General features: G+C 43.5%; 3 protein-coding genes across 10 annotated transcripts in view; 1 reads left to right on the top strand and 2 right to left on the bottom strand.

Moving 5' to 3' along the window:
* Nucleotides 1-11,372, top strand: part of lef1 (lymphoid enhancer-binding factor 1) — a 40,933-nt gene extending 29,561 nt beyond the window's left edge. Inside the window, exons 9-11 of one of the 8 annotated variants that reach the window (XM_072384978.1) lie at nucleotides 1,132-1,180; nucleotides 1,735-1,776; nucleotides 9,784-9,873. In XM_072384978.1, the coding sequence (XP_072241079.1) occupies nucleotides 1,132-1,180; nucleotides 1,735-1,769 (84 nt within the window). In that variant the 3' untranslated portion in view covers nucleotides 1,770-1,776; nucleotides 9,784-9,873. Of the gene's footprint in view, nucleotides 1-1,131; nucleotides 1,181-1,734; nucleotides 1,777-9,783 lie in introns of all 8 variants that reach the window. The other 7 variants (XM_072384979.1, XM_072384980.1, XM_072384981.1 and 4 more) reach the window with 7 other exon arrangements.
* Nucleotides 11,373-12,993: 1,621 nt separating this feature from the next.
* On the bottom strand, nucleotides 12,994-16,894 carry hadh (hydroxyacyl-CoA dehydrogenase). Its single transcript, XM_072384982.1, has 8 exons — nucleotides 16,723-16,894; nucleotides 15,678-15,806; nucleotides 15,422-15,579; nucleotides 14,623-14,749; nucleotides 13,956-14,045; nucleotides 13,579-13,651; nucleotides 13,370-13,486; nucleotides 12,994-13,287 (listed from the first exon to the last, which is right to left on the bottom strand). Exons 1-8 carry the CDS (start codon nucleotides 16,837-16,839, stop codon nucleotides 13,169-13,171), a joined length of 930 nt encoding a protein of 309 aa, XP_072241083.1. The 5' UTR covers nucleotides 16,840-16,894; the 3' UTR covers nucleotides 12,994-13,168.
* Nucleotides 16,895-18,112: 1,218 nt separating this feature from the next.
* Nucleotides 18,113-23,206, bottom strand: cyp2u1 (cytochrome P450, family 2, subfamily U, polypeptide 1). The gene is made up of 5 exons (XM_072384973.1): nucleotides 22,642-23,206; nucleotides 20,776-21,426; nucleotides 19,500-19,661; nucleotides 19,200-19,367; nucleotides 18,113-19,099 (listed from the first exon to the last, which is right to left on the bottom strand). Exons 1-5 carry the CDS (start codon nucleotides 23,069-23,071, stop codon nucleotides 18,894-18,896), a joined length of 1,617 nt encoding a protein of 538 aa, XP_072241074.1. The 5' UTR covers nucleotides 23,072-23,206; the 3' UTR covers nucleotides 18,113-18,893.
* Between the last annotated feature and the right edge of the window lie 2,218 nt (nucleotides 23,207-25,424).

The following is a 25,424-nucleotide window of genomic DNA, read 5'->3' on the forward strand; positions in this document are numbered from 1 at the left end:
CCGGCACTCACATTCACTCCACCACCAAAGTGCTTTGTGGTGTTTATCTGCCTCCCCTCGGACACTGACAGCATCCCTCCTCCTTCTGCACTCCGCTCCTCCACTGCCAAAGTGCCTCGCTGGGGAGGGATGGGGATACACGGAAGCACAGCGCAGTCAGAGACTCGCAGCTTCATTTCAGTGGCAGTTAGTCCCTCCATAGTTCAGTTCCAGTTTTTCCAAATACAGCCGTGTGTTCGACGGCTCGCGAGAGAAAATGGTGCAGGACCGGCTCTCTGCTTTGCCTACCAGAAACACACAGACATGACTCATCCAAAACATTCCTTGAAGATCATTTTGCATCCGTGCGAGAGCTGTTCCGGGACTTGCTCCCGCGTCAGCTGTATGCAGGGAGCGCATCATGCCTGGAAACACCCAAAATAGGTAACACCCTGGCACTGGGAGCGCACAGCCGTGTACCACCCCTCTCATCCTTCCTCTCAGCCACACTCTCTCTGTGTCTCCTCTTCCCCCGTCTGCCGAAGCAGTAGAAGGCAGATTAGCTCGTGAATAAGTGGATTAGCAGACTTTGCAGCAGGAAACCAAAGTGCTGCTCATATTTGACTAGGACGACTCTACGCCGCTATCTATACCTATAGTCCCCCCCCCCCCCCCCCCCGGTGATTTTGCATAAGCTATAAATCCTCACACACTCCCCGCCACCTCGCTGGAAGAAGAGTGGCGCTCCTCACAGCCATTGAGCTCGACTAGCCTGATTAAAGTTAACCCTCTTCAATTGCACTTATCATTTGTCATTTGCTGGTCTTTAAAGGTGACACGGAGCGGTCACAGCAGCTGAAACCCCCCCCCCCCCCCCCCCCCCCCCCTTTTATTCAGCTGGCAAGGGAGCTCAAAATGGCGCTTTCAGAATGATAGAAACTTTGAAATCAGTTCCGAGCACGTGGGGCACCCTCGCATCAGATCGGTCCCTCTCAGTGTTGCAGTTTGCAGTGGAGTCTGGAGTCTGGGGGATGCTGGTTGGATGCCCAGCAGGGGATGAGTGAACATGGCAGTCAGCAGCAGGATATCAGAGTGGTCTAGTGAGCGTGAGTGCTGGAGCCACACTTTATGCGTTCCTCTGTTTATTTTTAGGGAAAGAAGAAGAAGCGGAAGAGGGAGAAGATGCAGGAATCGGCCACAGGTGAGCAAGCAGTCCCCCGCGAGCCTTTTCCTCTCTCCTGTTCGTCTGTCGCATCTCATCATTCACTGTAGACTTCTGAAAAACTAATGCTGTAAAACACGTGGGAGAAGATACCACCAGATACTAACCAAAGTAATCCCCTACAATCAGCTTTCTGGCCCGACTTGACTTCCTTTGTACCCATCCCTTCATCCATTTGCCCTTTCACCCATTCCCCATCCCTGCTTTTACACATTACACCTACTTTGGGATTAGTCTGTCCATTCTTACAACTCCTTACAGATCCTGGGCTTTGCACTATTTGTTTGCCTGCTGCACCACAGTATGTCTTTCTGCTGACCTTGTTTAGCTGCGCTTTTGAGCCTCCTCTTGGCTCGACTGTAATCTACTGAGAATTCCGTCTAAAGTCAAATGTCAGTGCTTTTTTTTTTTTTTTTTCTGGGCGGGTGTCTGTACACTGTGTTGGCCGGATGGACGGTTGGGATCCATACCGTCCAGATACCTCAAAAAGCCTTTAAACCTTTAAACCTTTAAAAAGATGCAATTTTCTGCAGGTACAGGCCAGAGAATGAAAACGGCGTACATCTGAGAATATGGTAAGACAACCCCTCTATGCCCTCCCTGTCTGGTTTACTCTAATATATGTCTAGTTTGTTTTTAAACTGCTAAACGCTGACTCGAGAGCTTGTGCTTACAGACTAATCCTAAACAGGTCCACCCTAACCTCGCCATAGTCATTGTGTCGGCAATGTGTAGGCCTGAGGGATTGTGTCTTTCTGTGTGTGTGTGTATAAAACTTGCATGTGTGTGTATATTCAGTCAGTTCAGTGTTTTTTTTTTGTGTGCTTGGATGAACGGGCAGAAGTTGTGACAAGTTTAGAGCTTATTTCTCCCTCACCATGGGTTAAAAGAATGAAAAAAAGTGCTCAAATCAGAGGGTGTTATTGAAAAATAAATGCTTACTAAATCAGGCAGCTCATCCACTCCTTGTTTTCCTAACTTGGGCTAAATAATACATCTGAAAACACTTTAACAGGCCCAGAATGCTTTTTTTTTTCTTTTTTCTTTTTTCTTTTTTCCTCTCTGCTGGTGGAGACGAGGATGTCAGCTCGGCCCCATATGGGCTACATGTGTTTGTCTTCCTCTGCGTCTTTGTGAGGCAGAGCAGGACCCGGCAGCTTTTTGGCAGGAATTTAATGAGATCCTTTACCTTTTAATAAGATTTCATGGTATCTGAGGTCTCGGGGTGTCTATAATGCTCTCATGACAAAGGGCACTACTTAAGTTTTTTTTTCTTTTCTTTTTTTGACACATGAAAAAAGAAATGTGAACAAGTATTGATTCATATCAAACGTCATCCTTGGTGTCGACTGTTTGTTTTTTTTCTGTGTTGTTTAAAAAAAAAAATGGTTTTAATAAGTATTAACATCCCCAGTGTGTGGTAAAAGGCAACTCTGTCTTCCCTCTCCATCATCCTTCCACTCTTTGCTGCATCCCTCTTGCCTCCATCTCTCCCACCCTGCGAGTGCGGTAGCATCCTGTTATTCCGCTCCCTTTTGGCAGCAGCAAAAGCCGGGCAGATGTGACAAATCTGCTCTCGCGTCCAAATCGCCCCAACCAGACAAAGGGTTTTCCACTTGATCGATTCTTGACCCTGTGGCTCTCTCTCTGAACCTGAAATTGGGCTGATTTTCTTTTCTTTTCTTTTCTTTTTCTTTTTGTTTTCCTTTTCCTTTTTCTTTTTTTTTTTTTTTTTGACACAGTCTGTTTTCAAAACGCAGCGAGCACAAGCGCTAAAAAAAGCACGCTCATCTCTGATCCAATAATTAGCAGCGCCTAGCCGCAGCGGGATGGACACCCTTGCTGATTCTCAGTGACAGCCTTAAACTAATATGCATAATACCAAGGATACTGCCACAACTCCCCGAGCCCTCAATTTATGCAGATCCCAAAGAGCTGGATTGAGGTTAGCTTGCTGTAGACGCCAAAAAAACATCTTTAAATGAACTCGTTTGTCTCGTTTCTTTTCATCTGTCCCAGCCTCCGCCCCGTCTCTTTCAACCCGGCGTAAAAATCGGAGAAAACTTGTTAATCAGTCGATTTTGAGCGAGCGTTTGTGAATAAAAGTTCGGTGGCCACGTTGGATTGGGTTTACAGCTCTCGTGCTCTCATAATGAAGAATATTCAGCCCAACAAAGTTGAAAGACTCCAGTGTGGGTAGATTCTGTTCGGGGTGGGGTGGGGGGGGGGGGTTGACTTATGACATTTTCATATCAGCAGTTTTTTATGGCCTCTGCTGTGTTTTTCCGCCTGTGAGGCAAACCAGGCGTTGAGTCGCGGTGCAGCGTTTTACGACTTGATGTTGGTTCTCTTTGTTATCTTTAGCATGTCAAACTGTGGGCCTGCCACACAGCTGGCTCTCGCCACAGAGGAGCGGCTCTCAGAGAAGTCGTTACTGACACTGTGGAATGAGAGCTCGCGTCTCTCTCCCTCGTCACTCCCCTTCTTCTTATGCCCACCCGACTTGTCCTTCATTCTCACTTCTGCAGCCCTCTTTATTTCGTGTCTCTCCGTCTTGCTTCCTCTCGTGCCGCTAGCCTTTTGTCTGACTGAGCCCGCTGATTCACAGCCTTTGAGATAATCATCTTGCCCGAGACACATGCGTGCCCTCCAGGCAATCTCCCGTTTCAGCCACTAGCGCATTTCTCTCACTGGGGGGAGACACTCCGAACAAAGGTGGCTTTTTAATCCGGCCGTGGAGTTACCGTGAAACTGCGTGAGAGTCATGTTGCTCCACTTTTCGTAATGACACTCTTTAGTTTGCCCGTCGTTTTCACCCCAGTTTGCATTTTTCTAAGCACGCGATCCAGAATATTCAGGATCTCTTTTTCTTTTTTTTTCTTTCTTAGAAAGACGCCTAATGATTACAAAAGTCAAGGGTCAGGTCTTACTGAATGTCTCGGCTCAGAAACATAAAAAGAAAGCGATGTGTGCATCCAGAAGTCAGCTGTCAAAAGTCTTTGATGAGTGAGAAGGGAAGGTAGAGAGGGAGGGTAAGAAAAAGGTCAGAAGAAAAGCCCTCTTTCTCAGGACTTCTGACTTTACTAAGTCCCGCTCGTACTTCTGTTTCCATTCCCTGTTCCTACCCCTCCCCCCCCACCGTCTTTATTTATTGCTTCTCATCCCTTCTCTCTCAGGACATCGTCGCTCTCGACGCATTTCAGCCTGGCGCACACACATCGGAGCAGCCAGCCACACACCCTGGCTGCAATTAGGCAAGATTCAGCGTCTGCCTCCGTTTCCCGAGTCGTTTCAATTTGGCTCTGAGGCTCTAGGCCACCGCGGCACAGGCCACTGCCTCCACACCCTGCCTTGTTAGTGACCTTAGATAATTGGGGAAGGAATAAGGGGGGGGGGGGGGGGTAATGCGGTCCTTGCTCTGAGCGGCACACGGGAGATGAGAGGATGTTTTTAAAACTGTGCTAAAAGCGGGGAAAAAATAGGGGTAGGATGTGGAGGAGAGAAGTTTGGGCTTAAAGCGGAGCTACGCCTTGGCTAATGTTACTGGAGGTAGGAAATGGAATCGGAAATGTTCTCCCCCTCCCCTGACCTCCACAAAGCTTGCTCTGTGAGGGAAAAACGACCCAGTCAGCACTTAGTTTAAGGACCTGGAATTAAAGTACTTGTTCATAGCTTTGATTTCGAAGTACTCCAAATCTCTCATAGTGACATGTTTGTCTCTGGCTTTGCAACCGTATTTCACACTTTTAAAGACAGAACAAGGGGGGGGTTATAACCCTCTTACAGGTCTGTGTTTGCACGGGAGAAAATGAAGCCAGTTGTTTAGACTGGGGCGAGAACTCTATTTTGATTGAGTCATGGGCCTATTGTGTTGTGGTTTGACCAGCTGCAGTAACAGTATGAGGGTCCAGTCTCGTGGCTTTTTGTGATGTCTTCTCTACTTCCTGTCTTTCACTCAGTAGCCCCCCCCCTCCCCTCCCTTCACCCCTGAGGTTCCTTGAGGCGCTGCAGTTTTTCGGAAGAGGCGGAGATTCGTGACCTTATAAAACGCTCCCCTCCTGAGATGCTTATCTCTGAATAAAAGCCCTCCAGGTAACCCAGCGCAGGCAGGAAGATGACAGTGGGGCTGAGGGAAGGGCTGTTTATTTTATTTCTCTGCTACTCTAGTCAGCCAGGCCATTGTTGAGAGAGGCTAAACTTGAAGCTCAGCTCTTCTTCCACTCACTTTCTGCCTCTTTGCTCCCAGTTTTTCCTCGCTGCTCCTTTTCCTGCCCAGCTCCCCTGTCCCGGTGGCGAATATGAGTGGCAGCGGAGGCCTTTTGAAGCGGGACCGCAGCAGAGGGAACAGTCATTGTGCCGGCTTCTTTGAATGTGCCGCACTCCTCCCTCCTGACATCCTCCAGCCTGCAGTGGCTCAGACTGAGCTGTGCGGGGGCACGGGGCCAGACTTCAGCTGCCCGGGCCCCCAGCGACGCTGCCTCAGATGTGGGCGACAGCTCTCCCCGCACTCTCCTATTCTCCCCCCCTGGTCTCACCCACACATGCCTGAGGTTTGGGCTTTGGGTGACTTACCCAGCCCCATTCCCCCCCTTTTATTATTATTTTTTTCTTACCACAACCAGACCCCACCCTTCCTCACTCTCCGGCAGTTAGCACAGACACTTTTTTCCCACTCTGCTTTCTCTCTCAGTCTCAGCCCTCCCTGACTCACTTCTTAGTTTCTGATAGCCCCTGCAGAAAACATACATCCCTTGAGTCTTCCTTTTGATTGGAGGTAAAACGGGGGGAAAAAAAAATCAAAGCATTTTCTTTTATGTTGCGAGTCCCAGAGCTCCAGAAAATGCTGACAGTGCTTGTGTTTAAAGCATCGCTGTTTCCTCCAGGTGCGTCTCCTCTTTATGTGTCCGTTTTATTTTCCCTTTTGTTCCGATGAGCGGCACTGCCACGGTTTTATAGAGCGGCTCCTTCTTTGAGAAGGTGTCACCAAAGCCAGCTGGACACTAAAGACCCGGCTACTCTCTTCGTCTGAGCCAGACAGAATATGAGCTCAGCTGATGGGAAACCTGGTATTTCTGCTGGAAGTCCAGTTGGGATAAAGGAGGGAAACAGTTCAGGCGTTTGTCTTGAATAGATCAGAAAGACGCCGACAGAAATGTTGGTTCTTTTTCTAACTGAACCGAACGATGTTGATTGGTAATAGTTGCTGGGCAGACATTGATCGGGGAAGATTCGCGGCATTTTTTTGAATGATTTTAAAAGCAAGAAGTACCAAACATTTTTACGATCTCACCTGCGTATTTATGTTGTTGCTATTTCAAGTGCGACCCGGGTTCTTGTAAAGCAGAATCCTCCTTTATAAGACACACTGCTTTGCTTGCATTTTACTCCCTCAGCCATTCAGTCTAACCGGTTTCTCTTCCAAAAATCTCCCCTCATCTCTCTGCCATGGTAAAGTCTGCACCTCACCCTCTGCCTCAAGCACCACTTGGCTTATTTTTAGTGTAATTTGTCAGCAGTGTTTTGCTTTTTAATGGCACAAAAAAAAAAAAGAAAAAGAAAAAAAACAGCGCTCCAAGAAGGGAGTGAGGGGAACTGAGGAGGTGGATGGGTTGCTGGGATGGAGGTTAGAGGGCTTGAAGGCGTGCGGGGGCCCCAGCTGCGGGCGCTTTGATTTGTCCTGGGAGGTGAAAGCGGTGATTGAGGCGCGAGGCTGTGCCAGTTATCTTAACCTCCCACACTTCAAAAGCTGGGTGAGAGCTCGTCCGACTCCTTCCTCCCTCCCTCCCACCGTCATGTAGAGGCAAAGGAATTGGGGGAGCGAGAAAGGAGGGGAGACTAAACCTTTGCTCACCCTCTGAACAGAGGAGCGTTTCATTTCCTGCAAAAAAAAAAATCCAGCCAGCATTCCTGAGCTCAAATGTAGAAGGAGGCTGAGGAGGGGATGGAGGGAGGTGTGGGGGGGGGGGTCAAGTTGCTTCTGAATCCCTGTGTTTGTGTCGGCTGGACCTTGTGAAGCGCTGGCCTTCTGCCCCCTACAACCAACCACCTTCTCTTTTTTTTCTTTTTTTTTTCTTTTTAAAGCTTACGTACACACAAACTCAGGCTCACATTCACACTCGCCCGCAGCCCCTCAGGACTCTTCCCCAGGCAGGAAGGCCCGGTGCTTTTCATGTCTGTGGTGGGGGAAGGAAAAATGCTCCCCAGGAAACTGGGTGCAGGGCTGGGCGTGCGGGCCTTCTTTGAGATACCGGGATGAAAAGAGGGAAGGCGGCGGAGGTAAATAAAAGCGACAGGGGCTCCCTCTTTTTCTCCGAGCGCCGGGTTCCTTTCTGGATCTGCTCCGTGCTGTTCTGGGGGTCAGCTCTCCTCGGGAAAGGTGACCTCTGTCCCCATCCCTTTTATCCACATGTGGTAAAGCAGTCTGCCGGGTGGTGTGTTTATGTGTGTGGTAAGTCTTTCAGGAGTTAAGATGCAGCGAGCAGCAGGGCTCAACTGACTTCTCTCCCACAAAAACACACTTGGCTTTGCCACAAGGAGGAAGCAAACTAATACGGTTTCTTTCTTTTTCTTTCTTTCTTTTTTTCTGTTGTTTTTTTCTTTCTTTTTTCCTTTTTAGCCCTCACAAAACATCCATCTTTTTCAGTCGCAGGAGGCATCTACCCACCTCCGTCTCTGCCTCTCCACTTTGATCACAGATTCTATTTGATGTTGTTCGGGTCTAAAATAGCTCTCCGTGGCTTGTCGATAACTGCAGCTAACTCTGTTATGTTAGCTCAAGCTTCAGATCACGGGAGGAAAAAGAACAGTTAGACAAACGATATCCCTGAGAGGGAGCAGGGCCAGTTTCACGGATGTCCTCTGAGGTGGATTCGGACAAAACTGTCCACTTTGGTGTCACCCTGAACCCAAACTGCAACAGAACCTACCCGGCTACCCGAACTCAGCTAGTTTTTAATTGTTTTATTTTTTTTTAGAGATTTATCAGAGTTCTTTGGCACGTATGTGGGTTACAAAGGGCATCTGCTCTCTCTTGAAGTTACAAATTGTCCACGCTCGTATAGTTTGTTGCAAGGAGGAATATAAGCGGAAGACATTGATTAAAGTTGTCAACAAACACAGATGTTTTTACTTCATTTCACAAAGTCAGTCTCGGCCTGAAAAGAAGACTGATAGCCTTATGTAGGTGTTTTTCTGTGTCATAGCTTTCAGGACGTGTGACATTATGGTGAATTCCGTCTTTTTTAAATGTTTTTATTTTAATGCTGATTAACTTTGGGGAAAAGGCTATATATTCATGATAAAAACCAGAGCTTTAAGCTCTCTCGTGTGTTTTTATTGAGAGCAATAAAGGTTTTCATTGATGCCGACGATCCTGTCGAGCTCTGACAAAGCATAGGATTCAGAGTGCGCCTTTAAAGTCCTCACGCAGGCAGTTATTAATCCCCTAAAAACCCATCTTATTGTTGAAACGACTTGTGTTGACGCTACACCTTTTCCCTCATTCAGTGAATTGAGGTCATTCGTATGCTTATCTGCTCCACCCACATCTCCACCGTTCCTGCAGTGGCTAGCGGGTGGTCACTCCACCCGGCCCCTGACTACCGCCTCCTCGTAGCTTGCGGGAGCTTCTCAATTCTCGAATCATTTAATCGTATGCAAATTAGCTGCAAAGCTCCACCCAGCAAGTAGTCGGGGGTTTGTTCCACCAATCCCCTACGTGGGAAATCCGGGCTGCCTGACCTCACCTTTCTAAGACTCTAGATGGTGCTCTGTCGGCTAAAGACGCTCCTTTATGCTCACGGTTGGTGTCAGTTGTGAAGCCAGCCTTTTCGGGTACCACTATAGTGAGCTGTGGGATGCACTTACCCTTAAACTCTGCTCTGAAGCAGTATCTTAGTGAGTGTAACAAGTGTGGGTCAAGCATGCTTTATGTTGGCATTTTCCTACGTGGGACTTTTCTTTTCCACCACCTACACCCCTCTGAACTGCACACTTAAGTGCTCAAGATGGAAAAATTGTGGGTATTTGGACGAACCCAGAATTTCCTATTCTTTTTTTTTTTTTCGTTTTCACGTCGCCCACCTGCATCACAAGCTTAAATGTCAACCAGAAGCTACGCAATTGGGTGAGAGAGTGAGAGGAGGAATGAGCCGAGAAGGGAGCAGCGCTGCCAGCTGGGTCACAGCAACCCCCATGTTGGAGCACATCAAAGCCCGGCCGGCCCACATCCTGTCGCTGACCTGTAACCCCGCTGTAGTTCAGTGCTGCTGCAAAGGCTTCTCTTCAATCAGCTGGAAGATGAAGAACAAAAAAAAAAAAAGGAAAGCTAATGATTGATTGCGTAGATGGTAATGACAGATAATCTGTGTCTCTGTGGAGCAGAGCAGCACGCCTGCGTGGTGAGACACCTCGCCGTCACTCTGAGTCACCGACGTGTGTCTGCTTCTTGGTTTAAACGAATGCAGAGAATGTTCCAGTGTGTGCCGTTTAAAGTGCAGCAGTTTTTCGTCGCGGGCAAATGTGTGTTTACTTCCGTTTTGTGTGATTGAGCGTTTTCTTCCTTTTTTTCTCTTTCTCCTCAGGAGGAAAACGGAACAGTTTCTCCACATGCAAAGCAAAGGCAGCAGCTACGGGCCCTCTGCTAGAGATGGAGGCCTGTTAGATTCCATGAAGACCCTTAAATCTCCAAACTGAAGCCTCCAGTTCTCAGAGGACCCCACTTCCCCCCTCACCTCCTCACCCTAACCTACCTAACCTTACTCCTTTTCCCCTCAACACAGTCATATGCCACCCCCCCCCCCCATCGCCAAAAAAAAAAAAAAACACTTCCCTCTCTGACTCTGACACTGAACTGAACAAGACAATCATGATTACTAGGAGCACCCTCACGTGACCATGCCCTCTCCGCCCAGAAAACGTCAGTTCAGCATCTGTATTTTTTGTCAGTTTCCTTTTAAATGTCAGCTTTACTGCGATCGGAGGCACTGCACTGAAAAACAGCAGCAATTGTGATGTGCGCACAAACTTCTTCCCCGCACCGCCCAAACACCCCCGACACCTGTCACTAAGTTATTCTAAGTTATTTGTCACCTGTTCCTTTTGTATAGTCCATTAGGTCGACATTCACTCCCTCAACACCACCACCACCACCACCACCCCCCCCTTCTCTTTCGCTCACTGGATTTTTGAGACCACCTGGGGTTTCACCCGACCGACCAAACACCTCTCTTTTTAGACTGCACTAAGGAAGACGGAGGGATCTCATCTTGTCTAAGAAACGTCCTCAAGACGCCATTTTTGATTTGTTGCTGACCAAGTTGGTGCAAAAAAAAAAAAAAAAAGGATCAACATTTTTGATTTGCTTTCACTCTTAGACTGAATATTATTTTGCCTTCCTTTTTGTTTTGTTTCTTTTTGTACCTTGAACCCTCGTTTTGACTTCTTGATGTATTTTTTTTTTTTTTTTTAAATATCGGGGGGGTTTTTTGTTTGTTTTTTTGTCTTTTTTTTTTTTAAATATAGTGGTATATATGAAAAATAAGCTTTGGACACAGGAAAGCCATTTTTCTTGTTGAAGCGTCTTGCAGAAAATCGAAACTTAAGGCTTCTTTTGATAACTATTTGTAACAAATAGTGACCTCGAGTCTTGCTCAGATGTAAAATAATGCTCTGTATGTGTACTTTTTAAAAACTGTCAGGATTTGTCAATTTTTCTTGGTATTTTTGCAGGCTACATTAGGACAAAGGCGCGAGTGACAGCTCAGAGGCCTATATTTTATTGTTCTCAAACATGACAAATGAAGCAGATATATATATTTACCCCAGCACTTGACAGTCTTTCTTTTATTGCAACGGACCTTTGTCTTTTCTCTCTGGTAGCTAATAGTGTGGTCTTTAGCCATGTTGTTTATTCCATGCAAACATCTCTGTAACATTTTGATTTTAATGCTCTATTTTAGTATTACTTGATGAATTCCTTTTTGTTTTTTTTTAATTATCATATTTTGGGTCACTGTCATCTTGGGTGTGTTGGCATTTTGCCTCCCAAGTGGTCATATTTGAATGGTTTCGACATGTTTTGTTTTTTTAAAGAAAAATAAAAAGGCACCATTGGCTCATTTGATTGCTTGTAACGATGGAAAGACCTGAGCTCGATGTGCCAGTTGTAAAAGCCTGCGTGTCATCCTTGGAGAATGTGGTTGGGTATCTGTCGGCAGCAGTGACGGGTGGTGATGTAACGCTATCTTTGTAGAGAATTCAAAGAGCCTAAAGGCACTCGCAGCTAGTTTACACCTAAAAACGCATAACAAGTCTCGACACGGCACTTCTGTGATAACATAAAGACAAACTTGCCACACTGGAGATCTAAAACCATTTGAGATCTTTCTATTCTGTCCCAAACACAAAATTGAACCCACGAGGTAATAATTACGCTTTCAGTTAAACAACGTGCTGATTAAAGGTCCATCTGTTAGAAGTAAAAACTCTGGGAAGATCTGAATCACCTCTCTGAGTTCTGCATTGTGTCATTGCTGATAAAACAGCACCACCTTGTGTTCATGTTGGGTTAACGGTCCCAAAGTAAAGGATTCAGTTTCATCCGATCGTTCGTGTCAATTTTCAAAACCAAAAAGGTGTCATCAGAGCATTTAACTGTGTGATTCTGACCCGGTTTGGCTCAAGCTCACAAAACAACCGTTAAATTGTTAACAGAAGTAGCAAGAATGAAGGCTGACTTGTGTCTGAGCCACAGAGGACTTGAGCAGCTCTGCCAGAGGGCAAAGTTTCGAGGACTGAGTTTAAAATTTGGACACTGATTAAACAGCTTATTGGGACGCTATCATAGTCCCAAAATACAGCTGAAACAGAGAATTGCCACAAGGTGCCTAAAAGTTTTACTTCTGCAATGGAAAATATTTATAGAGTAAGTTTGAAGGAGTGGCTGTAGTCTGGGAAATTTTTAGAAAGACTGATTGGAACCTGGAAAACAGAAGGCATGAAAGGAGGAAAACGACATTTATTCCTTCATGGGAAATCCTTCTGTTGCAGCAGTATGAAACGAACAGTCATGACTCGTCATTGCAAGCGGTGTTTGCTGTGAAGCTGAGGAAGCCTCTGACTGAACGCACTTTTTTTTACTGCAGAGACCCTACGCATGTAAAGCAAAACTGTCGTCCCATCTGAATTCTTGAAGTAAATGGAGAAGTTTTTTGGGTTATTTTGTACCTTTCTCAGTACTAAACAGACAAAAGCTGTGAGTCCAGCAGTTTCTTGAGTTATCTTGGCTGTTAAATCATCATCACAGTGTTCATTGTAGCTAGAACTATCATTTCTGAGCAGTTAAAACCTAAAACATTTGAATGCACCGCAGTTAACAAACATAACTCCAGAAGAGAAGCTACTACAAGCACAGCCATATATATTTCTCTACTCGAGTTGTGAATGTTTTTTTCCCCTCCTGGTTGCTTTTACTCTGGTAAACCGCAGCTTACCAGCTAACTCATTCTTAAACAGGCTTACTGCCCTCAGACAAACATCATTTAGTGTGCAGCACTTTCTGCCCATACACAGATGGAGAAAAAACAACAAAGATCATTGTTTTTATATTACATGGCCCATCTTTATGTGAAAATATGACCAAGTTGAATTAAGTGTTTGAATAAAACAAAATATTCCACAATTGTCAGCTGCACAATCATTTTGTTGGGATGTTAAAGGCAAAGTGTACAGTTTACTCCACAGCACTGTCCTGTATCAGGATAGATCATCAGCAATGAGCACGAGACACCAGCTTTTGTAAAATCTGTTTAATGACATTTGATTAGTGTCATTCGGTGTGTATTAATGGATGGATTAAATGGACGTAAGAAAACAGGGAAAAAGTCAATGAAAGGCACTTTACTGACTTTTTTTCTTTTCAGTTCTTGTTGGAAAGCTTGGTTACTTGAGCTCTGGCTGATCTCGTGGTTACTTGTACTTATAGAATCCCTCTCCTGTCTTTTTGCCATATTTGCCCTCTGCAACCAGCTTGTTCAGCAGTTCACTTGGGGCAAACAGAGGATTTTCAGGTTCTGTTGCACTCCAACCTAAAGATACAGAGAGAGGGTATTTACACTTCACTCACAGTTGTTCCGTTTCTGTTCACACTTCCACTGCGGCTTTACTCACCATCTATAATGAACTTCATTGTGTCCAGTCCTACATAATCGGAGAGCTCAAAGGGTCCCATGGGATAACCAGCACCGAGTTTCATAGCAATATCAATGTCTTCTTTGGATCCATGACCTGAGGCCGAAGGAAAAAGACAATGCAATCCAATGCAAATAATATTTAAAAAAAACTAGAACAGGGGCTGTTAAAATATAAGGTGTACACACCTCTCTCGTACAACCGGAGCGCTTCTGCCATGTAGGGAACAAGCAGACGATTTACAATGAATCCAGGTGTATCCTGAATAAAGAGGTCGGACACCGTTAGTAAAACAGTGATGACACCATGTGAAAAGCCTTTTTCTTTCACGAATCAAATGAAGGGCTCTGAGCAGACTGTTTAAGCTGCTCCGTCGACTCTAATGTCAAGACTTCCAACTTGCTCCGACAAGGTCCTTAAAGCCATAAAAATTCAGCCCCAAAGCTGAATCAAAGCTGTTCACTCCTTACACCTGACTCTTTCTCCCACATTTAACTGCAACTGGTCATACCGCTGTGGCTCATTTGTGTATTTTGGAAGGAGTTCAGCTACACTGGGATTTTACCTTGCAGGACACAGGTGTTTTTCCAAGTGCTTTGCTGAAGTTCAGGAGGGAATCAAAAGTCTCCTGGCTTGTTGCAGGGGTTCTGACGACCTGTGGAGGATTCATAATTCAGTCACTATTCCTCAAACAGCTAAATCGTTCAAACTCAAAGCAACATATGGGTAAGTTTTACCTTTCAAGGCAGATGCGATGAAATTTTCAAAAGTTTTTTTTTTTTGTATAAACACAAGGCCAAAGTCAATGATTTGCAATAAAGCTGAAGGTTGAACCTTTTACCTTAACACTCAGCCTAAATTTGGAGACATTTTGTACTTTCTAACAAATATATGTACCACATGAAACAATCCTGCCTCTAACTAAGACGAGAAAAATCTGAGAAAAAAGGATTAACACACGATTGGCTGCAAAACCAAACAAATTCTCACATACAGGATGCTGCGTCTGTTTGGATCTTCACTTTCAATAATTGCATGCAGAGCAGAAGCTTTTAGCCACTCCATTTAAGAAAGATATCTTACGATCAACACACAGATAACTCAGTCTTTAATCAGCCTAGCTCAACTTTTTTTTACAAGTATTATGCAGTCATGTACAGCACATACAAAGGTAAATGCATATAATTGGATATACATGGTCAGTTTGACCTGTGTTGAGGTTTCTGCCTCACCTCCACCAGCTTCATCATAGGGACGGGGTTGAAGAAGTGAAGGCCACCAAATCTGTCCAGCCTGCTGCTGGAGCTGGCGATGTCAGCGATAGGCAGGGAGGATGTGTTGCTGGCAAAGATGGTGTGTCTACAACAGAATGAACAGAGAGTGTGTAAATAAGAGATAAAAGTGAATAATTAAGAATACCCATTCAGGACACTGGTAAATATAATAAAGTTGTGCTGGACAAACCTTTTAGAAAGGTTTTACTGCTGTATAAACATCAGATTTACACAGTCCTAAAGAACCCAATAAAAGCTAAAGATAGCATTTAATACTGGCTCCTTTACTGGTGCTAAATAAATGATAGTATGTGACCCTTTGCTCTCAGCTGCTACTCTCTTGTGCAGAAATCACTTGTAACTTGATGTTTGAAGTTGGAGAATCTTTAGACCTCAGTGCAGGACACTCTGGAACGTCGCTGTGTATCCACATGTTCACCGCTGGCTCCTTCAACAGTTCTGGATGATTAGGGTCAGGACTTTGACTCGACTTTTGCTGAACATCAATTTGACACTTCTTTAACCATTCTTTGGTAGATATCGTGCACGGGCTCCTCTAGAGATTCAATTAAATTATTTTAGGATTTGTCTGGAAATCTGATGAAGTTTCAGGTCATATTTATGAAGATATATGGAAAACTCCAAAGTGTTTGCTTACTTTAAAGCACAACTTTCTATCACAGTAGCGCCTGCTTGGTATGAAACACATAGGAAGCAACCACTAAAGGGAATTCTACACGACAGAAGCACTGCTTACGCTGGTGCAAGCTTGTCAAGCCGACCAAAGAGATCCTGCTTGATTTTCACATTTTCCACAATGGCTTCCAACACAAGATCTGAAGTCTGAACTGCAATGTCGGCGTCTGTCGAGGTCGCCACATTCTGCAGGACTTTCTGGATGAATTCTTCACCTGCCTGTAAAAAAAAAAAACAAAGAACATTCTCCATTGACACATTTTCACCACTGCTGATTTGGTTGTTTGTTTCTCCTCAGCAAATGTACAGCATCTCACCTCTGGCTTATCAGCAAACTTCTTCTTCACCACCCTCTTGAGGCTTCCTTCAATTCCTTTGACGGACTTCTTTAGGATGTCATCGGACATGTCCACCAGTGTCACCGTGTGTCCGGTCGACGCAGCAACCTACCAGATGCAAATAAGTTCAAAAGGACTTACGACTTACCCACTTTGAAAATGGATTTACAGATTATTGACAAGAGACTCGGATCCTAAACTACACACGGTTTTGCCTACACTAACAATTTCATCTGTGAATTGCATGGTCTCAACACACTATCTGTGAAAGTGGTGGTATAAGCTTAAAAAACATGCAATACAGGCTGCAGGAAATGCGTCAAATCAATACAACCTTGGACAAGCTAGCTTGTATTCGTATGTGCACACGTTTAGGTCATTTACACACTTTAGGGAAGACCCCCTTTGAAACTGAGTACAATCCTACGGCTTCACCGCAGACTTCACGTTTGCGTCGCTGACACTTTGGTTGAATGCTGCCCCCTATATGTGTGGCAATAGCATGGGGAAAAAATAGAAGAACAATTTATTTGTTTTTAATTTTTTGCTGGATAGAGTAGCCAAATACACCATTTAACTCAATATCAAACACAAATGTACTTTTTTTTTAACAGTAGCTACATAAACTGCAAACCTACTCACTTTGGAGAGTCTTACTTGCCACAGGTGTAACAAATTGCGTCTAATTAAGTGACTTATTATTACTTTTTTTTCCTAATATCATTTTAGTGAAATTAAACTACTGTGTATAGAGGGCTGCAAGTTTTCTCTCAACAACAATATTACAACAGGCAAGATTAATGTCAAACTTAAATTAACTCCAAACATATTCGACTTCTTCACCTCACACCCCTCCAACCAATATCACCCTCGGTGTCTGGTTCTAGGTTAGGCACTAGTTCTGGACCACCACTGCAACCGCTGTGGTGGGAATGGCGCAGCTTACAGCACCAACCCTCTGAACCTGCGGAAAACTTTGCTGTTCCAAAATGACGAGAACTTCTGAGTGACTTTGCTCGCTTACTTGGGCAATTCCTGCACCCATCTGTCCGCTTCCGATGATGGTAATGTGTTTAATGACGACATTTCTGACAGCCGAGGACGAGAAACCTCTGCAGAGTTGCTGAGTGTAGAAAGCCATGGTCTGCAGATCCCCCAACACAGTGAAGGACACGCTGAACGGGGTGAGCGGTCACGTGACCCCCCATTTCTTCCTCTTCTTCGTTTTAGTGCTGTTGGCGTCCAGCTTGTTGGTGCGTTACCGCCACCTACTGTTCGTTTAGGACCCCTGACGGCTTCTGAGAGTTTTTTAAAAGGGTTTCTTGTTATTTTGTTATTCATGATTTATATATTTTTTCGAAGTTTTGTGTAATTTATGTCGAAATTAGGCTTTTTAAGAAAAGACTGAAGATGTGATGAATTCAAATTGAGAAATTAAAACAGTTAAATGATTTTGCATAGTCAACATGTAAGTTCATTATTACACCTATGGGAGCATAACCAGAAGTATTTTAATTGCGAGTAGCAGGGGGTACAAGGGAGCATATGGTGATATTTCATGTTTTTAGGTCTTATGGTTTTTGGGCACTTTTTAGGGAGAAAGATAAAGAGAGGTGCTGGTCATAGCTTATTGTTTTACTCTTAAAAATGCATGGCAGGCGTTCCATGTAAAGCCATTTTTTTCGACTACAAGTACATTATGAGAGATAATCTCCTGCTGAATCTGACTAAATGTCAGGACTAAGTATTCAATGTGCAACAGAATCACCCTTTAAAGTTTAAAGGTGAAACTGAAGCAGCACCTGATTAATAGAAAGTATATTGGGATGTACGGTGTACATGAATTGAGGATATTTTAGTAATTGATCACATATTTGTATCAATTGCAGTGAAGCTGACCGGCACTGAGAATATGAGAGAAGGGTGCAGCATGAATAATACATATAAAGCAGAATGATAAAAAATAACCAAATAAAGGTGAATTAACATTACGTTGTGTAAAAGAACCCTCTAGGTTGACTCCACCAATCATTGTCAATAAGTAAAATATTTGTTTGATCTAATGAAAGTTTTTGTTTTTCTGATCATACATCAGAAGATGGAAGGATGAGTGACTGTCAACCGTAATTAAGCAGAGTAATATTAAAGTCTACCTGGCAGTGTATAACTGCTTATTACAACCAAACTAAATAGCACAATATTTTTTCTTAGGGCCAAAGTTGTTGGTTTCTGGTTCCGCTGTTGATGAGTAAAACTTGCTGACGACAACAAACTGCCTCAGAAAGAGCTAAACCTGCAGGTTTAGCGCTTTAAGGCCAACACAACAATGTACCCTGCTGGTGAAAACTAGCACGTCTCTGCGGTGTGTGCATTTCCTCAAAATGAGAATCAGGCCATAGGATTTAAAAATCCAACCTTTATTCGTGTTCTGTAACAGTGTCTCAGTCTCACACTGGCTTTGCTCATAAACCATAACTGAGATTCTGTTTCACAGACTAAACATTTATCAGCAGCGGTTGCAAAGTACATTTGTGTCCATTACAAAGTTTCTTGAACTGGGTTAAGTGTTTCTTCCAATGTCCTCGTTATTATCTCTTTAAATTCTTAGCAGAGCTGCACCAATCGTTTCCTAAAGATTGAAAATGGTTCTAAAATAATAAAGCAAAAACAAAAGCTAAAAACATACACTACATGACTGAAGGTAATCCTTATTACAATGATCTCTTTTCATTAAAAGCTGGATGCATTTAGGGAAATACATTTAAACAGTACTGTGCAGAAAAATATAAGCTTTACTTCCACAATTATCTTCACAGATATATTTCCTCTTTTTTATACAGTAAATCAAGTCATAAAATTGTGAAATGAATCAGAGGCCATCTCACATAATACTGACCATGGCAATCAACTGAATGATTAACAAAAACAAAACCAAGAGAAATGTGAAAGTTGAATAAATTATTATATAATCAAATATGAAAAAAAAAAATTGAAAACGTTAAGATCTCACTTGAAACTCATCATTTTTTTATCGTCAGTAAGTTCTTGAATAATCAAAGAATGACTTCACAAATGATGAAATCTAACCCATACAGCAGAACTCTGGTCAAAAATATATTTATTTGTTCTGTTAGTTTCTCTCTGGGAGATCCATCTTTGGATTATTTTGCGCTCCTTAACATCGGAGCACCCAGTTTACGTCGAATCTGTTGCACCATCACCGCTGCGAGGGCTCACACACACAGTGTAGGGGCAGGGCGCCAGTGTCAGGCCGAAACGGCCTTGCATGGGAGGGGGGGGCTGTCCTTCTGGGAGTCTGAATGTGAAGGCCTGCAGTAAGCTGGCGACCGTCAGGAACAGCTCCATCTTTGCCAGCTGCTCGCCCATGCACACCCTGCGACCTGACGCACACACAAGTGCAATCACTCAATGCACCGGGGTAAATGAATTCATACAATAATGATTCAGTATAATTGCTCATGTAAGTAAGAAGCGGCCTACCAATCCCAAATGGTATGAAGCACTCTTTCCTGACCAACCTTCCCTCATCGTCCAAGAACCGCGCCGGGTTGAAAGTGTCTGCATCCTCCCACATGGTGGGATCTCTATGTACAGACCACAGGTTGGGAAAGATAACTGTTCCCTTAGGAATAGTGTAGCCTCTAAACTCTGAAAAAGAAAAAGCAGGGCTTTACATTACCACCATAGGTGCTTAACAAAGCCATTATGGATGTTTCATTTCCCTAAGATGATTCAGATGTGTGCTGGTTTGTGGAGTGGGAGAGGGGAGTTTTTGGCTACCTATCGTCTCTGAGGCCATGTGAGGAATCGCCAGGGGAACCACCACAGTTAGCCTCTGCACCTCCATGATGGTGGCTTCGGTAAAGGGCAAACGTCCTTTATCAGTCATAGATGGAGCCCGATGTCCTCCCACTACCTCATCAATTTCCGATTGGACTTTGTCTGGAATGAAAAAAAGTAGTTGGAGAAAAGCGTCATTAGATGCATCGTTCTCATATGATGAAGTGTCACAACTTCAGCCAGGCTTTAGTTTTTCATCTGTCTGTCTCCTGTTTTGCCACACTAACTCTCATGTCATTTCAGACTCTGCCACACTCTCCTGCTCTGCATTACTTGCTGATTCCATTCACCTGGCCTGCCCCACTTCCATACTCACCTACCCCTCATCAGCTAATCAGCCCCTCAGTGTACAGTATATGCACCAGTCCATTTCCCTCAGTTCTTTACCAGATTGTCTCATGTGTTTCCCTAGCTATCCAGCAACCTGTCATTCTGATTCTGATTCTGATCCTGCCTGTTTGTGTATTGACCTTCCCTTTTGGACTTTGGACCTTCCCTTCTGCCTGCTCCTACTGGATTTGTTTGCTACATGGGTTGCTACCTGGTTTGACCTCTGCTGGTTATTAAAGACTGTTTCTTCACCTGAACTGTTTTCTGTGTCGTGCTGTTGGGTTCTTGTCTGCCGTTTTGTGACACCTGACATGAAGTCCTGTTTCTTATCACACACAACCAACATTCATGGTGGTTCCAGGGGAACACGCAGCAAATCACATTTAAATGAAAAGGAATCATAACGTCTTAAAATGCAATAATAAGTGCATACTTTGATGTGCCAGTTTCTGTGGTTGCCAAGCAAAAGTTAAACATAAAGGCGAGCCAGACGTGGGCAAGCCTTAAAAACTAGGAAGTATATGAGACACGGGTTCCCACAGCAGATTCCCAATTCCTTTTTTCACAATTACGGTTTTCAATAATCCAGAAAACTGTCCGTGAGCCAAAAAATGTTTCGCAATCACCTCTACATTTGCACGTTTCCTCTGCCAGCATCTCAACAATAAACTTAGAAGCTCTGAAACGTTGAAAACTTACAATTATATCATCAGAAATGATACAGTTGAAAAATAAATACTACTGGGAATGGATATCATTGGTTGTTATCTTATTTAGTCACCTGGAACCCTGTCCAAGGAAGGGCAATAAAAAATATAGGTTTCACAAGAGCATGTAACCCATCGGCAAAGAAAATGAAAAAAAAATGGACTGCTGCTGTTTTTACCTTGGATTTCGGGGTGTAAAACCATATAGAGCAGAATCCATAAAACTGAATTAGTCGTGGTGTCAGTGCCTGCAATGAACAGGTCCCCTATTATATAAAAGAGATAATCCTCTGTGAAGCTGCTGTCCTGCTCCCCTGCAGCCTGCTGGGCCAACATCTCCATCAAGTACATGTCTGCAAGATCCCTCGGATTGTCAGGATCTAGTGTCTCACGGTGATCTGCAATAAATCTCTTGAGGAACACCGTGATGTCTCTCTCCACCTGCCGCAACTCCCTGAAGACCCCAAAAGGCAAATAGTAGAGTAGTGGAATGACATTGATGAGGACGGCGGCACTGTTCACGCTGATCTCCAGCCCCCGCGCCATCAGGTCCAGCATGGTGCGGAACTCGCGGTCCTCGTGATGGAAGCGCTGACCCAGGATCAGCGAGCAGATGACATTTGACACGGCGTTGCTGATCAGCGGCGTCAGGTCCACACCGGCACCGCCGCGCTCCTTATTCAGTCGCAGCAGCTCGGCTTTGATGGTGGCCAGGCCTTGATGGACGCAGGGCTCCAAACTCAACTTTCCCAGGCCAAAGTTTCGGAGAGTGAAGTGGCAGAACTTGCGCTGCTTCCTCCATACTGGTCCATACGGTGCAAAGACTATCCCTGAAGTTAAACCAGAAACAAAAAGGAAGGATGGCTCAGGTCAGTCATTCTGCCAGAGAGTGGACCTACGACATCAGGCCGTTTTCAAGCTTATTATCAGTCACACTGTACCTTACTCATATGCATATACGCACACTAGACTTGTGACAAAGCTACCTTTACTGTCCCAGACTGCCCAATCTCCAAATATTTGATACAGTGTTCACTACACAACTTAAACAAAGAAGTATAGAATTTTATTTGTTTATCATTGTCATATCATCAACCTTGATCTATCTGTGAAACACGCAGTGGTAGTATCAAGGTTTTGACCTGGTTTGCTGCATATGGGCTGGAAGAGCTTGCCATCATTGATAGAACAATGGATTCTGAATCATACCAGCAGATACTGAAAGAAAATTTCAGAGCTTCTGTCTGTGGACCAAATCTAGAGAGAAAAAAGGTTTAAGCAACAAGAGAAAATGCCCAATTTACCCCCGGATGTTCAAGGAAGACTAAAGTTATTGTTTTGAAATGGTCACTGAAACGTTCTGGCCTTAATGCTAATCGAAAATGTTTAGAAGGAACTGGATTGAAGATTGTATGCGAGGAACATCTCAGATGTGCCGTGCAGACGAACAGAGGAAAGTTCCTCCGAGCTGCGACCACATACTTCTGCCACTATCAAATGCATAATGTTGGAACAGTGTCTTCATTAATAAGTGTTATTTGTGTTAGCTGCCGTGCATTTTCTGTAAACCTCACCATTAAAAGAAAAATCTCCCCTCCGCAGAGCCATCACAACATGCGCATGCGTCAGTTTATGGTAACAACCCGATTATTACCACAAACTGTTACAGCAAACCTGAAGACCACAAAGTTTCACAAAAGTACTAAGTTTTGCCCTATAAATTATTAGGACAGGACACCCCACATCTGAAAAAAATGTGTCCTAAATCAAAATTCAGTTGTCCACATTTGGATTGAAGCATTGTTTTTTTTTGTCAGTGTAATTCCTTCATTCCGTTTAAAATCTTTCATTTCAGCTAAACTTCCCACAGGCCACGAACTGTCGTGTTTGTCCTTCTGAAGTTTTCTTTCACAGATGGTAAAAGCTTAATCTATGCGTCCGCAATGAAGAGAAAACTGAGCAGACCTATGCGTCTGTATGCTTGTCTGCTCCCCTCTTGTAGAATTTAAGAGTTTAAAAATAACACTTCCAAAACAGCTGCTTACCTTTCCGTTTAGTCATTATACTGATGGCAGGGATATCTGGTCTGTCTGAGAATACCTCGGGATGGTTTGAGAGGGCATCTTTTACCACTTCATAGCCATTGAGCACCACAAGCAACTGACTCCCAACGAAGAGACTGTACATGTTACCGTAGACTTTGGCTTGAAACATTAGCGCATCCATGACGCTTATGTTGGTGTTGTGTGACTGCTCTCCGAATCTCCTCCTAATAAAAGAAGGGATGAGAAAGCCGCCGAAGTTGCCGAATATTGGCCATGGCCTCGGACCTGGAGGGATATTCTTATATATGTCCCGCTGCTTCTGATAAAACAGAACCAAATGATACACCAAGAAAAACACAATTAAAGGCACTATGTTTGAAGGTGACAGTACAAAGCTGCTCAGATGTCCCAACCATGACAGTGAAATCATATCGCCAGAGTTAAACTAAATAGAGCTCAGTCAGGTGCTAGAATTGAAAACACATCTCTCGGTCTACGCCAACACGACAGCACTAGTTGACATTATGTTTCAGAGCCGAATTCACGCTCTTCCTGTGTTGTTGTGAAACGGCAATAGTCAACGTTATATCCGTTACTGGCTTCCTATTGGCTGACGGTGCTCTACTCTGCTGTGATTGGTGCGCTTAGCCAAGGAGCCGTTCACATTTAGCACCCTCATTTTTGTCTTGCAGGCTACATCTCTCTGCATTTGCTAAAGTGTAAAAGGTAAACTGAATTGAGAGACATGAGTGAAAAGGCACCATGATTTTTTTAAAATGAACTTTAATAAATTGATTTATTGGTGGTCAGCTCATTATTTACAAATACTTAACAGATTAGTTAACAACTTTTGGGTTGCCAGATTTGATAAAGTCATCCTCTATTATGACTCTTGTTGGTCTTTTCAGCGAGGCTTTCATGCACTAAATATAACTACTCCCTTCTGGCTATCTGTCTGCAGACCACGTCTGTTTTTGATTAAACAGAACTGAGGCTGCTGTAGCACAGGAGGTAGAATGGCTGTCTATCTATCACAAGAATCAATCCCTAACCTCCACAGTTCACATGTTGAAGTGTCCTTGAAGAAGACACCAAGGTGTAGATTGGCCCTAAATGTTTTCCTTGCTTTCTACTCCAAAAAAAAAAGAAGAAAAAAGCAGCTGCTAAATATATGTAATGTCATGTCATGAGAGAAGCAATCTAATATTTTATCCTTTCTGGTAAATAGATCCAGAATATCTGGACAAATTATTTAATAAAGTTTATATGAACGTGGCACAACCTGTGATATTTTCCAATGTTTAAAACTGCAGGAAAGTAACTTTTGATAATGACTCAAAGTTGGAAACATGCTACTGAAACCAAACCATATTTCTAACTTTATATGAGAAGAAAAACACAGGGCCATGCTGTTTCCAAAAGTTTTTTGGGAAAAAACGATGATACGATGCAAATGATTCTTTATTCAAACTACAGAATGAAACCTTTTTATCTTAAAAATATGATCATTTTGGTATTTGGATAGTTTTCTTTTTTCCACCTGCCAATGTTAACAGGATAGCTAGTATAAACATCAACTGTGCATATTTTTTAAAGGGATAGTTGTTTATCTATAAATCTATTTCAAGTGAGGTTGTGAGAAGTACGTACAGTACAGTGACCCTGAAGTGCAAAACAACAAAATGTAGTTTTGCTTTCTCTTTTGTGGTCGTGTTTCCTTTATTGTGGCCTTTTATCTTTCTTTTTTTTCTTTCTGTCTTTTGTGGTTATCATTCATGAAATGTGGCTGTGTTTTGCACTTCAGGGCCAGCATACTTAAAAGCAGTCAGTGTGTCACCTGCAGTTAGCAGTCAGAGTGCTCTTAGGGGGGGGGTTCTGATGTAGGGGCTAAGCTAATCGAACAAACCAAAAAAATTTATGATTTCAGCAAAGTCCGTATTGTAAATGTTTACACCGTTTAACTTGCTCAGATGGTTGTTTTGCTTTGGCACAGTGTTTTCTCAACTGAGGATTACCCGTTGTGCAGGTAGAGCACGGACATGATTTTACAGTAGCAGCACAATACTGATGCAACACTGGTGCTCTTTGGGTGCATTTGCATTGTAAATGCATATCAAAGGCCAATGTTAGCTGTGTAAAAATCCACAACATTGCACTGTTGCTACGATTTTAAGAAGTTTAAGTTTCAGATAGTAAATGTTTGCTTTTTTCCTGGTCCCAATTTTGAGTAGCTTCAAGCTTAACTTCCCAGTGAGAATTCCTGTTTCTCCAAGCTGCGAGCGCTCTGAATACAATCTGCAGGTGACTTACTCAGCATGCCTACATGCATGGAAGAGTCAGGCTACGGTTACAGCTTGCCTTGACCATCTGACCTCATTATCTGGATGTGTCAGTCCATTTTGTAGAAGCTTTGTTTCATAATATTTCAGGCCGACTATACATGTATTTCAAAGTTTTTTTTATCAAACTAACACAATGATTTGTTTTAATGCTTTATAAATGTGGCTATACATAAGTATTTCACACAAAGCTACTTAAAAATGTCCCTAAAATTGAGAAATGTGCATACCTTTCTATTACAGCCTGAACATGACTGCATGTACATGCACATTAAGCATTTAACTAGATTACACAGCATTCTGCATTGCTATTTCTACTGTAATGGTACTTCAATATATGCAGCTCTGACTTAAATTTAAATTAAAATGTATTCAATGGGTAAGTGAGTTTATAACACAACAATTTGGTCTGATTAATAAATAAATTGAATTAAAGTGGCACAC

This window comes from Leuresthes tenuis, unplaced genomic scaffold (genome assembly GCF_036924035.1).
Source record: "Leuresthes tenuis unplaced genomic scaffold, fLeuTen1.0.hap1 SCAF_4, whole genome shotgun sequence".
NCBI lineage: Eukaryota > Metazoa > Chordata > Actinopteri > Atheriniformes > Atherinopsidae > Leuresthes > Leuresthes tenuis.

Bases quoted from the DNA above. Each gene is read 5' to 3' on its own strand.
- hadh (XM_072384982.1), bottom strand. From the start codon at position 16,839: ATGGCTTTCTACACTCAGCAACTCTGCAGAGGTTTCTCGTCCTCGGCT. The intron at 15,807-16,722 runs GTAAGCGAGCAA...TGCATCTGGTAG, and splicing joins TGGGTGCAGGAATTGCCCAA to GTTGCTGCGTCGACCGGACA. The intron at 14,046-14,622 runs GTGAGGCAGAAA...AATCCTCCACAG, and splicing joins CTATGATGAAGCTGGTGGAG to GTCGTCAGAACCCCTGCAAC.
- cyp2u1 (XM_072384973.1), bottom strand. From the start codon at position 23,071: ATGATTTCACTGTCATGGTTGGGACATCTGAGCAGCTTTGTACTGTCA. The intron at 21,427-22,641 runs GTAAGCAGCTGT...GTTTAACTTCAG, and splicing joins TATAATGACTAAACGGAAAG to GGATAGTCTTTGCACCGTAT. The intron at 19,662-20,775 runs GTAAAAACAGCA...TTTTCATTCCAG, and splicing joins TTTACACCCCGAAATCCAAG to ACAAAGTCCAATCGGAAATT.